The following is a 17221-nucleotide window of genomic DNA, read 5'->3' on the forward strand; positions in this document are numbered from 1 at the left end:
AATTAATGAAAAAGTGAAATTGAAAAAGGAAGATAGCTAATAAATTGGTGAGAGCGAGAAGATAAGACTCAACTATACATGAGATAAGACAACACTATTTCTGGAAAAAACATTTATGTAGACCTTATCTTCAAGGGTAATGGCATGATAATGGCTGATTTTTATTTTTCTTTTTCTTTTATAAGAACAAATGATGCTAATGTGTTTAGGTGTCTGTGCCCCTTATTCGTTCTACACGTGATAATGGCTAAACTATATAGCTTATTTATATATTAAAAAAATATATATATATATATCTACAATAATTAAAAAAAATTAATTATATGGTTTAAGAAGATTATTGATAATGGTTGAACCACGGACGTTTGGACCGCAGTCGAATCCTTATAAAAGAGTCAATTCTAAAACTTATTAGAATTTACTATGCATGCTGGTTCATTAGTACATAACTTTGCTCACGATTAGAACATTTTAAGCTGATTTAGAGCTCTTGATAACAGTTGGGTTTCAAACACCCAGATCCTTACTAAACCCATAAGAGAAGGGCACGTCGGAGTCTCATAACAACTCAGCACACCGGAACACAATAATGATTCGAGACGTTGAAATCTGGCTTACTCGATTGGATGGGTCAAGTAGGGTTATAGACTTCTATGTACCCTGAATTTGGTCTATACAGGTATAGGAAGAAATTAAATAGTCGTCTAATAATAGAAAAAGGTATAGGAAGAAATTAAATAGTCGTCTAATAATAGAAAAAAGGAACGTTCATGAATACTGTTTTACATGAAAGAGATGCATGAAAAAAAAGAGGAAACATGAGATTAAATTTTTTCATACACACATTCAAATGATTGACTTCTTATATGACTCTCATCCAAATTAGAGATTAATGAGACAGCAATGGAGGATCCGAAATCAAATAAGGCATGGCCTTAATCAAATTTTTAATAAATATCAAAAATTAAAATTGTCAAACTAAAATTTATTAATATATATATATATATATATATATATATATATATATATATATATATATATATATATATATCATAAAAGTATGCAAGTAAATTTTTTTTGTTCCACCTAGCCAGGGGACCATTTTTAACTGATTAAAATCGAATGGCTTCTTCTCTTCTTAATCAGCAGCATTATAGCTTCAACCCTTAGTTCTCATCAGGGCACTTTGATTATCCTCTGGAGATTAGTGAGGATTTCTGGTTGAGAGTGCATGGACTTCACATTTCTTAGTTTTGATTAGACTTGCAAGCTTGTAAAACCATCAAGCTTCCATGTTCTCTCAATTAATGTCACCTTCATCGGCTATAGAACTCTTGGGTCTAAAATTTTGGCGTTGGGTTTGAGTCTGTGAGCTTCAGTTACTTGTTAATGGAGAAACTGCATTCCTCCCTTCTTCCTCGGCACCGCTGCAACTTTCAAGTCCTCAGTGGCAACGCTTTGCAGCGTCGGTTTCTGGTTTTTTCGAAGCAATGGGCCTCATGTGTTATTGGGCTACTCTTCATGAGGGCCTAAGCTTAGTTGTGAATGTTTGACAGTTGGACTTGGGCGTAGATCTTAGCCTATATTTTATTTCTCAATAATTATCTTCCAGCACAAAATAATTGCATATGGGCACAAATTATTTATTATTTTTATTTTACTCAGATATAATTTAATATTTTTATATTTTATATTTCCAATTCATATTTTAAAATTTTAATAATATCATTCTTATTTTAAACTAATGTTAATAAAACATTTTTCATAAATCTGTATAATATTATATATAGATGTAAAATAACTATTATTCTATTTTACATGAATTTTTTTTTCTTCAGAAAATATAAGAATTAAGTAACTAAAAATAAAAAATATATAGATAAAAGTTGATATTTAATTAATATGATAAGTTAGATTTTATATAATAAAATACAAAAATAAATGTCAAGTATCAATATTTTAATCATTATTATTAATACATATATATATATATAATGACATTGTAATTCTTACTTTCTAGGAATGGCTTCTGAGTTATAATAAAAAAAATAACAAAGAAGAGATTAATAAATTTTTAAAATAATTATAAGATGAAAAATATTGTATACTTGTTGACTGTATATATGTTCACTGACTTTATTTTTGTCATTTTATAATTAAAACATAAATTAAATAAATAATGTGAGAGTTATTTTTAAATTTAAGATTTCGTATTTTTCAAAAAAAATATAGTGTTTGAAACATTTAAAAAATTTAGTTAATATAAAATATTTTATTGGTTAAAAAAATCATTTTAAAGGAAACAACTTTCTTTTTAAAAGGGAAAGCCATCTTTTACATTTTCATATCTTCTTTTTAACATTTATATATAAATTTATTAATAAATTTTATTTTTTAAATTAAAATTAAATAACGGATAAATTATCTCATTAAAAATATTTTTATAGAAAATATTTTTTTTAAATTTAAATTATTTTTTAGAAATAAATGGAGATTAAATAATTTGTTTTAAAAAATAATTTTTTAAACCATTTGGATTAGAGTAAATATTGCTCAAAGCGAGGAAGGGCACTGGCAACATCGTTCTCAAATTCGATAGTTTAAAGAAGAAGGGGATCACAATACCAAATTTTTTTATCTTTACACTCTGCCGTCACCAGTACAACCATACTGTTCATCTTCAGGATGAATCCACTTGCTGGATTGATCAAGATTTTATTCTCAAGCCTTTTTTTCATAATTACTTCCATAGTCTTCTTATTATTGGTTCTTTACTGCACTGTGATCATGATCATGTTCTTGCTGTTGTACCTACTTTGGTCACGCTGACTATTAATAAGGCCTTATTAAAACTCATAATTGATGCAGAGATTTTATAGATTATTTTTCAATTAGGAGGTGATAAGACTCCTAACCTAAATGGTTTCTTTTAGTATTTTTTATCAGCGCAATTGGAACGTTGTTGACTTTCGTTATTTTTTATCGTTCGACACTTTTACGAGATTTGTTTTTTTGCTTCACACCCTAAAGTATCATAGCCCGATTGGTGTTCATCAGTTTCGCCCTATCAACCTTTGTAATTTTGTTTACAAGGTCATCTCCAAGACAATGGTTAATCGATTGAAGCCGTGGATTTCTACTTTAATTCCACCTGATAAGACTACTTTTGTTTCATCCCGGGCAATTCAAGATAATATTCTAATTGCACATGAGGTTTTCCACCATCTTCGAATGTCGACTAAGAAAGTCCACTCGTTGGCTTTCAAATTGGGTACACAAAGCCTATGACCAAGTGGATTGGTGTTTTCTCTATAAAGTTCTCATTCAGATGAGCTTTGCTTCTTATTAGGTTTAAATGATCATGTAGTGCGTTACTACAGCTAGTTTTTCAGTTTTGATTAATAGTGTTCCTACTGCTTCTTTTCAATCTTCTCGAGGTATCAGACAAGAGAATTTGTTATCTCCTTATTTGTTTCTATTTGTATCTCAGTTGCTATCTTATTTATTATCTTCGGCTCATGCTCATGGGCTTCTCAAGGGTATCAAGGTAGCTCGTTCTGCTCCTCCGATCCTCGATGTTCTTTTTGCTGATGATACTTTATTATTTGCCCGCACTTCTCGATAAGAAACAAGCACTCTTTTTGGTCTTATCTAGTCTTATACCTTAATTAGAGGACAAGTTATTAATTATCAAAGTCCCATATTTTCTTTATTAAACATACCCCTCCCAATCTTAAATATATTATGTTATGGCAATTTGACATGCAAGAGATCTCCTCGTCTTGTTAATATTTGGGCCTTTCAGTTCTCCTGGATCAATCTCGTCAACAAGTTCTCTCATTTGTTCTGGATAGAGTTCGATTGAAAACTCAATCTTGAAAACATAAACTGCTCTCTTAGGCTGGCTGTACTACTATGATTTAATTTGTGTTATTTGTTGTTACCTCCTATTCAATGTCTATTTTTTGGTTTCCTAAATAAGTATCGTTAAAACTGAATAGTCTACTTTCTAACTTTTGGCGGGAAAATGATGTCCATCGCCGTAAGATGCATTGGATTAGTTGGCAACGATCTTGTACTTCTAAGTTCTTTGGCAGACTTAGCTTTAGGGATTTTGAAAATTTTAATCTTTTCTGTTTGGCAAAACAGTGCTGGTGACTACTTCATAATCAGGATAGTTTGTGGGCCCGTCTACTCAAGGGCACTTCAGCTCCTAAGCGAGGCAGTTTTTAGATGTGACAAAGCTTGTTTGCAGGACGCAATGTTCTTCACCTTGGAACTTGCTTGAATGTTGGAGATGGTATGTCCATTTCTCTCTGGTCTGATCCTTGGATTCCTTTGGCATTCCATTTTTTTTGCTCCACAGCCTACTTTTTGCCCTCCTAGCATCACTAAGGTCGCTGACTTAATTGATTATGCATCAACGAATAGTATATATGCTCTTTGATGCTTCCATTGTCCCTATTATCTTGGCCATTCCGGTTGCTTCACTTGGTATAGGTGATTTGTGGGTTTGGCATTTTATGTCCAATGGACAGTATACAGTTCGGTCAGGTTATCGTCTTCTGACGATCTATGCTTTTAATTCTTATCGCTCTTTCAATTTGTCTAGCCACATATGAAAAAGTATTTGGACTGCTCAGGTCACATCTAAGTTGCATATCTTTCTTTGCGCTGTTTTTATGGGGCTTTACTTGTATTTACCAATTTGCTTCATTGACATTTAGTGTCTTCCTCTCTTTGCCCAATGTGTCACTCCCAATCTGAGACCATTGAACATTTATTTTTCTTATGTAATTTCTCCAGAGCAGTTTGGTTTCTCAGCCCATCTGGCTATAAGCCTTCTACTGTTGATTTTCCTACTTTTGTTCAGCAGTGGATAGATTTGTTGAACTCCTCGCTTTTACATTCTTATGACCCTTATCTCCTGACGATGGTTTTTGTCATGTTGTGGCATATTTGGAAAGCAAGCAATGATTATATTTTTAATGGACTACAGCCTGATCCTCACGCTATCTCTCGCCGTATCTCTTATGATCTCCATCAATTTTAGCTTAGCGGTGTTTTTTCTAATCTTTTCTCTTTATCAGCCACCTCCTCTAGAGTGCATCTGGATCTGGTTTGGTATCATCCCCCTCCTGGTGCTGTCAAACTTAATTACGATGTAACTTGGACCAATCAGTTTTCTTGGGTTGTACTAAAAAATTTTGGTATTCGTTTGTTGTTGCTGGCGAAGCTTAGGCTGTTCTGGAAGGCATCTTATGAGCATTGGATGTAGGGGTGAGCAGTATTCGGTTCAAACCGAAAAAATCGACCGAACCGAATCGATTTGAAAATTTGGTTCGGTTTTTTATACATTTTAGTTCGGTTCAGTTTTTAATTTCAGAAATTCCGGTTATTTCGGTTCGGTTCGGTTTTGATCAGAAAAAAACTGAAAAAATCAAACCGAACCGATTAGTGATAATAATATATTTTTTAAATAATATAGAGAAATTAAATCATATTAAGATTAAAATATTTTAATTAAATTTTAAAATATTAAAAATAAAGTGTAAAAAATAAAAAAAATATTAAAAATAAAAACCGATTAAATCGAATTGAATCGAACCGAATCAGGCCGATTCGGTTCGATTCGATTTCTGATCAAAATCGATTCGATTTGATTTTTATAAACACTAAAATTTCAATTTTTAATTTATTCAGTTCGATTTGATTTTGAATCGAACCGATCGAATGATCACCCCTAATTGAATGTAGGTTATCGAATGTGAGACAGACTCTTCTAATCTTCATACAACTCTTAGCGGTAATAATCTCTTTTGCTTGTGATATTAGTTCGACAGTGTTACTGTTAGTATTGGTTATCCTTCACTTTCATTCTAAAATATACATCTCAAATTCTTTCACATGCTTTGCGCGAATTTAGTTGCTAAATTTTTTTTTATAAAATTTATTACTTTTGAACCAGTTTCTTCCCACATGCTTTGCGCGAATTTAGTTGCTAAATTTTTTTTATGAAATTTATTACTTTTGAACCGGTTTCTGTATAATTTTTCAGAATTATCTAAATTTTTATAATTATCACAATTTTTAACCTTACAATGTATTGTTTGCATGGCAAAAAAAAAATCACTAAGCGAATATTTTCTATAATATTCATACTATTTTTATTAATTTATTAATTCCTCTGCTTATAAAATAATTAATAATAAAAAGGAAATGATTATTTGTGGTTTTGTGGTGCGTAATTAATTTTCGAAAAGATTATCCACGAAAGAGTTGGCTATAAATGATGACTCATCCTTTGCTACATAAGTCATGAACAGAAAATCCTAGTCCAGTAAAACGTGGACAGCTGGATTCCTCTTTCTCGCACGTGTCATCCCGACAAACCCTAATCTCTCTCTTTCCCCCTTCACCAGTCACCTCCACCCTCCACCCTCCACCTCCTCCTCTCACCCCTCCTATTGGTCACCGCCCACCACATCATCACCCTCTCTCTCTCTCTCTCTGTTTTCGTTTTTAAGACAACCCAATTCTTGTAACTCACTGAAAAGACAATTGAGACATTGAAACAGAGATTAGAAGGGGATTGCTGAGTTCTATTCGCATGTCTCTCTCTGGACATTCGACTTGCATATTCTTGGGCCTTTGTTGTTCATCACCTTCAATTCTCAGCCGTTGATCTTTTAGATAAAAGGGAAAGTATCTAGAACAAAAATAAGTGATCTTTCTTCTTTCCTTGGCTAGCTGGTATTTATAAAGTATCCCACTTGGACTTCCACCTCACTCTTTCTTCCACGCCTTCAAAACCAGGTCCCTCTCTCTTTCTCTCATCTAATTTTACTCTGTTTTCTGCATGTGTGTCTTTCTTTTGGGTTGTCTTGGTTTGGCTTCTTTGTTTCTTCTTCTAAGTTTATTCATTATGTTTCTGGATCTATGATTCTATTCTGTGGAATTATTATTTAGGTGAGCTGAATTTTTGTACTTGCTTATCATAATTCATATTTTTGCTTCTCTTTCTCAATTGGGTCTCTCTCTTTCTCTTTGATATTGCTGTAGGGAACCGGAAGTTGGTAATTTAGTTTTGTATTTCTCTAAGCTTAGCTTTACTTATATGCGAATGTTTTGGAATTTTTGGTTTTTATTGCTGAATTTGTGGATTTCAATTGTCAGTTTTATTTAAGGATTTATTCACATCATTTTTTTTTGGCTTGAACTTATGAATCTTTCTAAAGTTGGTGCTGAATTATTTCTCATTTATTACAAAAAGAAATATTTTGTGTTAGGTTTCTGCTGCCATGCTTGCTTTTAGTCTGTGTAATAATGACCTTTCTATGATGGAGTTGTTTTGCTCAAGATTAGTAAGTATAATGACGACTTGCCAATTATTGGCCATAATGGATATGTGGGATGTGTTCAAGCATAACCTGTGAAATTGCTAGGTTTGGATTTTTTCATTTTAAAACAGTAGATACTTCTAGGGGTTCTAATGGATACATGGTGGGGATACTAGGATATTATATGTCCCTCAATCTTCATGAGTTGTGGCGAGGAATGGTGACAACATCAGATATTTCCCCAGCTTCAAAAACTGTAACGTGTCCTTTTTTTCGCCCTATGAGTCTGGGATTGAGATGAATCTATGCTCAGTACACCAAATGAAATTGGGAGTATGCATTTTTGTCGGTAGATGCCTAGATTTATCTGTAATTGCATTTGAACAATGAGATATTGAGATCGAGTGGTTTGCCGTATTGCCATTTCCCTTGAATATGTCATTGCATCAGACTAATCCAATTGGGCGATGTTATGAGCCAAAAATAATTAAGAACACTATGTAATTTAAAGTTTGTGAAGCCTAGATGTTTTGGGATCACTACTAGCAAGTCAGGAAGATTGTCATCTTTTTAACAGATAAGTCATGTTGGGAAACTTGGCCAAAGAGCTGAATTGTTTTTGGCCTTTTGCTTGAAAACTGAACTTTGCTGGAAAAATAGGAATAAGTTGGAAGATTTATTTGGAGTGATTTTTCTTGCTGTTTGTTTGCCACTGAATCTTTGAAGAGCTTCAGATCTCATCTTTCTTTTAAAGGATTCAGCAGTAAAAAATTTAGAGATTACTGTGATATTTATCGAAATGTTACCATTCATTAAAGGAAAGGTGATATTGATGAGTCCATGGCCAATAGGACTTTGTATAGGCTTTAGTACTTTGTGCTCTGCAATTGTCGCTGATAACAGGTATTATCTGGTCCGATCCTTGTCATCTGAAGTTGTTGTTGTATTTTTCACTTCTTTTGAAAGAGCTCAGTGACTAGCTTCATGTGGAAGATTTCTTTTAACATATTTCTTTTAACATAAGTTATCAATATGGAGGCAGTGTTTCTATGAACTTGCTATTACATGGTTAATACTAGGATAATTTCTTGTCAACAATGCTAATAATGTGAGATATTCTTTAATAAAATATGTGATTTCTACATCATGGTTATATTTGCTGATGTCTGTGGGGGCTTTATAGGTATCTACAGCAGTACGCAGTTAGCCAATTGTAAGTGTTGAATCCAGTGACACTTACTGAGTTGATTGAATGGGGACAGGGGAAGAAAGCACACCTGCTAAGCCTTCCAAATCAGCACCATCAACTCAGGTATTTTCCCTAACTCTCTTTCTATCAGTCTCTTATACATAATGCCCGTGGTCTGTGTACAAGTTTCCTTATATCTGTTGTTGTTTGCAGGAAATACCCACAACACCCTCATATCCTGATTGGTCAAATTCTATGCAGGTTTATGTTTGTGAAATCATAGACTAGTTTAAAACCTGCATGAGTAAAATCTTAAATGCTTACAAGTCAGCTTCTTGTTTAGGCTTATTATGGTGCTGGAGCTACTCCCCCTCCTTTTTTTGCATCAACAGTTCCATCTCCAACTCCCCACCCATATATCTGGGGAAGCCAGGTAAATATCAACGCCTTGAAGAGCACATAGAGGTGTTATAGTATGTGTCTTTGTATTTCCAAACAAAGAGGGTCTCTTATTTGCTTTTGTTGTCAAACTATCAGCATCCTCTAATTCCACCCTATGGCACCCCAGTTCCATACCCAGCTTTATATCCTGCTGGGGGAGTATATGCCCATCCTAACATGACCACGGTATGTTGAATGATTTATCATGTAATTGATGTGTATAGCTTTTGGCATGTGTTTGTGTGTTCATGTACTGATTAGTTTGCTTTTCATGTCTTATGTAGACACCAAATTCAGCACAAACAAATACAGAGTTGGAAGGAAAGGCTGCTGATGGAAAGGATCGGTCTTCAGCCAAAAAATCCAAGGGAACTTCAGCAGGCAAGGCAGGAGAGAGTGTAAAGGCAACATCAGGTTCTGGAAATGATGGTGCCTCTCAGAGGTTTGCCAAGCCAAATTTATTTGCCAAATTTTTGTTTTGAAATGCTTTGCTGACTGTGTGTCTCCTGTCTCAATGTATACTTGTATACATTTTCATACCATGGATTTTTGTATCATAATGAATTGCTTGTCTTGTTAATAGTGCTGAAAGTGGCAGTGATGGCTCGTCAGATGCAAGTGATGAGAACCAACAGGTATATATCAACCACTTTTGTTAATTGCCATTGGATTTTGCTTCTATTGCTTAGTTTGAATGAAAATTAGATTATGGTCTTGATAAAGGCACATGGAAACTAATTTTGCAAAATAGGACATTCTAATTAGTGTTTTGAATTACAATTTTTCTGCAGTAACCGACTGATGAGAAGTGTGGTAAATGATAATGTTAAATAACATTAGATCTTGTATTTTTTTTAATGGATAGATGCCCTTATTTATTTATTTAGGAAGCTGCTGCAAATAAGAAGGGGAGTTTCGATCAGATGCTTGCAGATGGTATGTTTTCATTGTTATTCTTATACATTCTAGTTTCTTTTTCCATATTAGTTCAACCTCTAATGATCTGGTAATGCCTTTTAGTTCTATAACAATGTTGAATTTGCTGCAGCCAATGCACAAAATAACACTGCAGGGGCATCAGTGCCAGGGAAACCCGTTGTGTCTATGCCTGCAACTAATCTAAATATTGGAATGGACTTATGGAATGCGTCGGCTGCTGCTGCTCCCGGAGCTCCAAAAATGAGAGCCAATGCATCTGGTGCCTCATCGGCAATAGTTCCTGCAATAATGCCAGAACAATGGATTCAAGTATGGAACTTGCAGTTGATCGTTTTTCATGAGCACATATGCTTTTTATTTGGAAAATTTTGGTGGTTAATCCCTTTCATGCAAAAGTTTCAAAATACCGGGTACCTTTTAGATGTCTTACCTTCAGTTGTCTTTAAATAATGACATTCAGGTTATCCAATACCAAAAGAATTTTGTTTTTTTTCTGCTATGGTTTAACTGGACTCTCATTGATCCAGTGGTTTGACCATTGGCAGTGTGAATTGCATACTTTTTGCATTCTCTTTTAAATTTGTTCCTTTTAATATTTCTTTTCTTCTGGTCAGTCATCAAATCTTTTGCCGTTTCCTTTATTTTTAAAAATCATATTTTAGGATCATATTTTTAATGGACCATTGTGGATTCCTTTTCCTTCTACTGATCATAGGTTTCTGTTGTGATAGGATGAGCGTGAACTGAAAAGACAGAAGAGGAAGCAATCTAACAGGGAGTCTGCCAGAAGATCAAGATTGCGGAAGCAGGTACTGTTGCAGTTTGCACTGTTCTACTCATGGGGTGTTCTTTCATTTCTTTGCCAACGTTTTCTCGATGGATTCCTATTCCCCAGTTTTACGTTTTACTTTTATTATTATTATTATTTGTGTCATGGATATATAAGATATTCACTTGCCTTAAATTGTTATATCTGTTTCTTTCATTTATTATCCTTACCAGGCGGAGTGTGAAGAGCTACAAGCCAGGGTAGAGAATTTGACCAATGACAATCGCAATCTTAGAGATGAACTGCAGAGAATATCTGAGGAATGCGAGAAACTTAAATCAGAAAATGATTCTATTAAGGTTCATTTTAATTTCTTCTTCTTCTTCTTTAATCACTATGAAGCTCCTATATTCTTTTTCATCAGACAATCAGAAGTAATTAACCAATGTTCATATATGCAATGTCTAATATAAGTGGTTTCATCGCCATAACAGGAAGAATTGACAAGGTTATATGGACCAGATGCAGTAGCTAACCTCGAACAAAGCAACCACTCTTCGGTTGTTCAGTCTCGTGGCGACGAAGGAAACAGTTAGTAGTGCAGACACATGAGAAACGAGGAAGGATATTTATTGACTCTTAATTAGATTATGACCTTAAAACTGAGCTTAGAGTATTGGTTTTCCTTACTGACTATATCATTAACCCTTGAATAGTTTATAATTTACATGTCACCTCAATTAGCCTAATGTGTATTGTTGTATTATTTGATGAATTTGGCTGGTGGATAAAGAAGGAATAGAGTTTTGTTTCTTGATTAAGTTTTACTGCTTTTATTATCTTTTCATTTAGCTAGTTGCTCTCAAAAACTATCCTGCCTCTGAAATCTAGCACCTATGCAGAAGAACAGGCCAGGTTGTATATATGTCACTGTGGTATAATTTGCGTTTAAGGTAAAAATTTGCCTAAATTTGGTTTAAAAATTGAAAAGATTTAAAATATACCTGTTCTATGTATGAATTTTGATGTGGCGAGGCTGAAATTAGAATATTAAAACGCATTACATATTCATTAGCTTCTAAAACATTCAAGTACTTGGTAATCACCTATTAGTTAGGTATATTAACATCTAAGCCCCCAGCAAGAGCTCTGGTCATGGAGCAAAAAATCACCAACCCATTCCGTTTTCATTTGACAAGCGAACAAACAAACAAATTTGAAGGGTTTAAAAATCATGCAGAAACAACACAAGTCTGAAGTCAATCGTCAATATCAGATAAAGTATCGGAACTTGTGCTTGTCCTTGTCTCGCCTTCAATTGCCAGGTACTCATCTGAATGATCATACCTACTCTTGTTTGTTTGATCAGCTGCATCGAGGAGAATAAATTTTCATTATGGCCAAAAAAGGAATCAGTGATAAAGAAAAAACTAGTCATGCGGATCAGCAAGCATTATGTAACCTGAACCCATGATCTTCAAGACTATAGTCCTAGCACATTCAAATTCTGCTTGGTGTCTGCTGACAATTCTAGCCTGCAAATTAAGCATAGAAAACTAAGGAACAGACACAAGCACAGTTTCACAAATTTGGCCTAATTCTAAGAAAAATATAATGGGAAAAACACACAAGGTTCCGAACCAAGTCATATTTTAGAAATATAGACGACATCAATCCATACATTGACACATTTGCGCTTATTAAAACTCCCGAACATTATAATATATATACCATTTCACCATAAGCAAAGCCCACAACCATATCAACTCTGGCTTGATGTCTTGAGAAGAAAGGACGCAGGTGCTTCCTATACAAGTGCGTTGCACCCTGAGAAGAGTAAATGATTCTAGTTCATCATTAGTGAATCCCACTTTGTATAAACATACTTCAATGCGGATGCCAAACCTACTCATTTTCAAATCTAGAAGTCATTTTAATGTTCCAGGGGAAATAAGAGATAGAGTAAGTACAGGACAATTTTTCATTTTAAGAATGCTTAAAGATATTAACTTCATAAACATGATAATCAAAACACCCCTTTCCAAACCCTATCAATATTGCCTCAATGAATGCAAAATCATTTATTTTTTCAGTTCTCCATGTAACCACCTATGTTATGGTACAAATCGGACAATGATATATGTCGAAAAGGATATGATGACTTCATCTAATATCTGAATGTGATATATACACACACATAAATATCAACTAAAAAAGAAACATCCAGCCATTAGACAAAGGATGCATCATGTTGCAAAGGACATCAGAGACTCCATCTTTTGCATCTGCACATTAACATAGAAATGTTAACCTTAAGAACCCTGTGCAAGAAGAATTTTATGAGCTCCAGCCTATATTCTAGATCATATCCATTGCAGATAATGTGTCCATCCAGAACATTAACTAACATTAAAAGGGGAAAAAAAAGTATTTTCTACTGTCAAACTAAAGCTAGCTTTTTACCAACCAACCTTGTAAGCCCATTATGAACATTGCTTATTTACACAATTCTAAAGTTTCAGATAGCTCGGAAAAACATTTTACATGAAAATAAACAGAAAGAAGAATGAAAGGAGAACAAGAAATATATATGAGGGCATTCAGCCACAATAGGCAGTTCAATTCTAATAACATAGAATAACCAAGGATATATGCATTACTAAAATTTACATCAGTAGATGGAAGTTGAAGCCACACTAGAAATGCAAACTTCACGTGATAATACATTGGAACCCTGCATAAAAAGAAATCAATTATCAAGGAATAACAGAGGTAAGAAAAAAAAATACTAAACTGTAGCCCTTGGACCTTGCTTTTTCACAAACTCAAACTCTTTAATCCTTCCATTTTGTAAAATCAACATTGGATTCTTCATAGGCTAAAAAATAGGTTTGAAAAAGACATGTTTCACTAATAACACATAAGGAATAGAAAAGCTAATGAAAAAGAAAGGATCATTCAGAAATTAGAAATAAAACATTAAAGGTTCATAATGATACCACGAGAGCAACTTGTCTGAAAATGCTTCCACAAGGCTGAGAGAACCATATGCTACAAATATGGGAAGAAAGTAAGTGCATTAAGTAATAAGTATGGCCCATATCCTCATGTACCAACACAAACAACACGTAAAAGAAAACTTCTAACCTGCCCAATATATTAGCCATTTTTGTTTCTCATTTTGATCTTTCTTCTCGATTGCCTTGAATGTAGAGTACACAGGTAAAACAACGCCTACAGAACAGCTGCATAGGTGTAAAAAAGGAATACGTTCAACATTATTTAGCACCAGAGTAATTGTATGTAATTAACTTTTGCATCAAATGATGAATAGCAGATCAACCAGGACAATGAAAGGCTAATAAAGGCTCACCATGCTGTTCGAACGACAACATTAGAACCAAGTGGGCTGAGAAGTAACCGTAGCCCAACCTGCATCATACAGTACATATTGCTAAATTAACAAATTATCAAGGAAGCATTCTAAAAGAAATTGCTCACTTCAAGAGCCAGATAAGCTTATATAGTGATGCCAAAACTATCTAGAATTTTAGTTCTTTTAATCCATAATTTAAGACACTTTTCCATGGTTACTCAGGAAAGATTAGTTTTTTTTCTTTTTTTGGTGGGGTACGGGGTTTGACCAGCTATCCTCCAGTTACTAAGCAAGGATTAGAAGATTTAAGTACAGAAAAAGGAAATAGCATAGATCAGTAGATATATATAATCATTAATTCACATGCATGTCTCTATGGAAAATATAATATCAACTTATAAGAGTTGCATTTTCTTTCAGTATTCCTTAACAACCAATTACTTATTGCAAGAAAACAGAGAACAACAGAATAACAGCATCCATTTTACTTCCTCGTCATTGAAAAGGTTGAATGCATTTTTCGACCAATGACCGAACATTAATATGTAAGGTGATTAGGCTATTAAGAAATTTCCTGAAAAAGGACATCCTTTACAACTTTCAAGGCAGAGAGAAGAACATGAATTCATAGGGAGAAAGCAAATCTCATTAATATCCCAGCAATCAGCATCAGCCATTATCGAAAATCATGTCCGTCCTCTCACTCATAAACAGTGAACCCTTCCAAACTTCATCAACGATCATGTAACCTGGATATCAATGATGCTAAATTCGCATCGTTTGTTATATTCTAATGTTGAAATCCTAGGAAAAACTTAGGATGCAAGTAAAAATTTGATTTTCCACTTGCTAAAACAAATCAAAAAACAACAAAATCAAGCGATTTTAGAAGCATTTAATCCTAAACTATTAACTCCTTCATCATTTCCACATAACATTGCTCCATAAAATATGCAAATTCGATAAAGAAGAAACAATTTATAAAAACAATTAATTGGAACAAGTAGAATCAATATTGATGATTGATAAGCCAAAATTGCAGATGCAGGAATAAAAACCCTAAACGAAAAGGAGAAAAGAAGAAGCAGAGCTTACATCGCTTGTCATATTGGATCCGAAAATATCCATTGGGGAAAAGAAGCACAGAGAGATTTTGAATTTATTACAATGGCGTTTGTTGAAGGGGGAAATTTGGCGCTGGAATGGGAAAGCTACTATCAATTTGTAACTGTCCAATTTGCTCCCTAATACTCAGGGGAGGAGACTGGAGGGATGAACGTATAACCGCAAAATTAACTGAATTTATTGAATTTTGAGTATATTATAAATAAATCCTATTATTATTAAATTAATCTCGGTAATTTTTTAAAAAACTCATTAAAATATTTTTAAATTAAAAATATTTTATTTTTTCATATATTTAATTATTAATATTTAAATAAAAAACTATATGCCTTCTAAATAATAAATATTTTGATTTATAATGTAAGGATTAAATAATTTTTTATTTAAATTTAATAACAAAATAGATGAAAATGTATTTAGGTAATATATTAAAGGCCAACTATAGTATTTGTTTTATAAAATATAAATAAAATCGAAACTTAAAAAACACTTGATGATTTTTTCTTAAATACACATTTTAATATCACTTTTGAAACTAAACTATAAAATAAACTAAAGTATTCTCTTAAAAATCAAGGGTGTGTGGGGTTTTTGTTGGCCGACGGAGAGGGGTTTCGGCTTTCCGCTGCATTTTTGTATAGATTTAGTTTATTTAGTTTATTGCAGTGAGTTTATTTTTTATGGGTTTGTTAGCGTCAGGAGATGTTGGGAGTTTTATCCTATTTTAAGGGTATTTTCATCTATTTAAGGGAGGTTCATTGATTATTGATGTCGATAATTTAAGGCCATACTGCTACATGTAGCCATCACTGCTCTTAGCAAACTCTATCGCATTTGTTTTTTATGTGGTGGTAGTCCCGTCGGTGGCACATGCTTTTCGTTTTGTTGGGCTGTTTTGTTGGCAGTGGTAGTTTTGGTGGCCATAGAAGTTCTGTATTGTTTTGTAGGTGATGTGCTTTACTTTGTCTAAATTGAGTTGTCTGAGCTCTGGTTTTGCATGTCGGTATTTGTACAGTTTTAATTTTTTGAGCATGCATGCGATGCTGTTGCTTTAAAAAGACAGTGAGTGATGAAATAATATTAACGTGTATAAAATTACTTGTACTATTTAATTGTAAAATTACGGTATTAGAATGGCGTGAGATTATTAATTTTTTTTGAAAATAACATGGCATTACTCACTGGCGCCAGCTTATAATTTATTTTTTTTAATTATTAAAATATTATAATAATATAAATTAATTAATATATTAATTTTATATTATATTAATTTAATAATTTTATTTATATGATATTTTTTTAATAATAAATTTTTTATAATATATTTTATTAATTTTATTAGACTGTTATTGTATCATCGTATATAATCACAGAATAATATTAATTTTATAATACTGAAATTATATAGGGTGAGTAATATTTTTAATTGAAATATTAAAAATAAAATATATTAAATATTAATATATTTTATTATTAATAAATATTAATATATAAAATATATTAATATTTAAAATTATAGAATAAAATTATACCGTAATTAAATATTATACACAACCATTTAATTGTTATTATCAATAAAATCTATTAAATATTATCATATTAAAATTATAAAACATATTTGTTATTATAAAAATATATTATAATAATATATTAAATTAATATAATATAAATATTTTATTATAATATATTAATAATTAAAAAATAAAAAAATGGCGGCAGCCCATAATTTTTTTATTTTTTGTCAAAAAGAGTAACGCCTCTCAAATAGGCGCCAGAACATCTTTTCGGCCGTCACCGAGCTATCAAACACTAAATCCATAAATAATTCTATCCCAATCCCAAATCTACAAATAAAAAATCTCTAACCCCTAAGTTTGCAAAAATCCCGTGGAATCGATAGCTTTGAATACCAATTGGCCATGGATTTGGATTGGATCGTATATAGGCTTGTAACAACATGTGGGCTTGTTGAGAGCTTGTAGATTGTGTGGGTTGGGTTAGAACTTTTTTTAGGTTTGGTTAGTTTTTATTTTTGAACTTCT

At 32.8% G+C, this 17221-nt stretch overlaps 2 protein-coding genes across 3 annotated transcripts; one reads left to right on the plus strand and one right to left on the minus strand.

Moving 5' to 3' along the window:
- The first annotated feature begins 6351 nt into the window (after positions 1-6351).
- On the plus strand, positions 6352-11499 carry LOC110630017 (G-box-binding factor 1). 2 transcript variants are annotated; one of them, XM_021777306.2, is made up of 12 exons: positions 6352-6816; positions 8524-8652; positions 8743-8790; positions 8873-8962; positions 9067-9156; positions 9255-9412; positions 9554-9605; positions 9858-9906; positions 10019-10218; positions 10641-10718; positions 10912-11037; positions 11173-11499. In XM_021777306.2, the coding sequence occupies exons 2-12, from the start codon at positions 8593-8595 to the stop codon at positions 11272-11274; spliced, it is 1053 nt and encodes a 350-aa protein (XP_021632998.1). In that variant the 5' UTR covers positions 6352-6816; positions 8524-8592; the 3' UTR covers positions 11275-11499. The 2 variants fall into 2 exon arrangements, with proteins under 2 accessions (XP_021632998.1, XP_021632999.1); XM_021777307.2 differs by lacking the exon at positions 6352-6816 and adding an exon at positions 6832-6969.
- Positions 11500-11836: 337 nt separating this feature from the next.
- LOC110630019 (HVA22-like protein k) lies at positions 11837-15340 on the minus strand. The gene is made up of 8 exons (XM_021777308.2): positions 15150-15340; positions 14052-14110; positions 13826-13923; positions 13678-13729; positions 13349-13412; positions 12410-12505; positions 12141-12213; positions 11837-12047 (listed from the first exon to the last, which is right to left on the minus strand). Exons 1-8 carry the CDS (start codon positions 15180-15182, stop codon positions 11938-11940), a joined length of 585 nt encoding a protein of 194 aa, XP_021633000.1. The 5' UTR covers positions 15183-15340; the 3' UTR covers positions 11837-11937.
- Positions 15341-17221: the final 1881 nt, after the last annotated feature.

Source organism: Manihot esculenta, chromosome 13, assembly GCF_001659605.2.
Source record: "Manihot esculenta cultivar AM560-2 chromosome 13, M.esculenta_v8, whole genome shotgun sequence".
NCBI classification, from domain to species: Eukaryota; Viridiplantae; Streptophyta; class Magnoliopsida; order Malpighiales; family Euphorbiaceae; genus Manihot; species Manihot esculenta.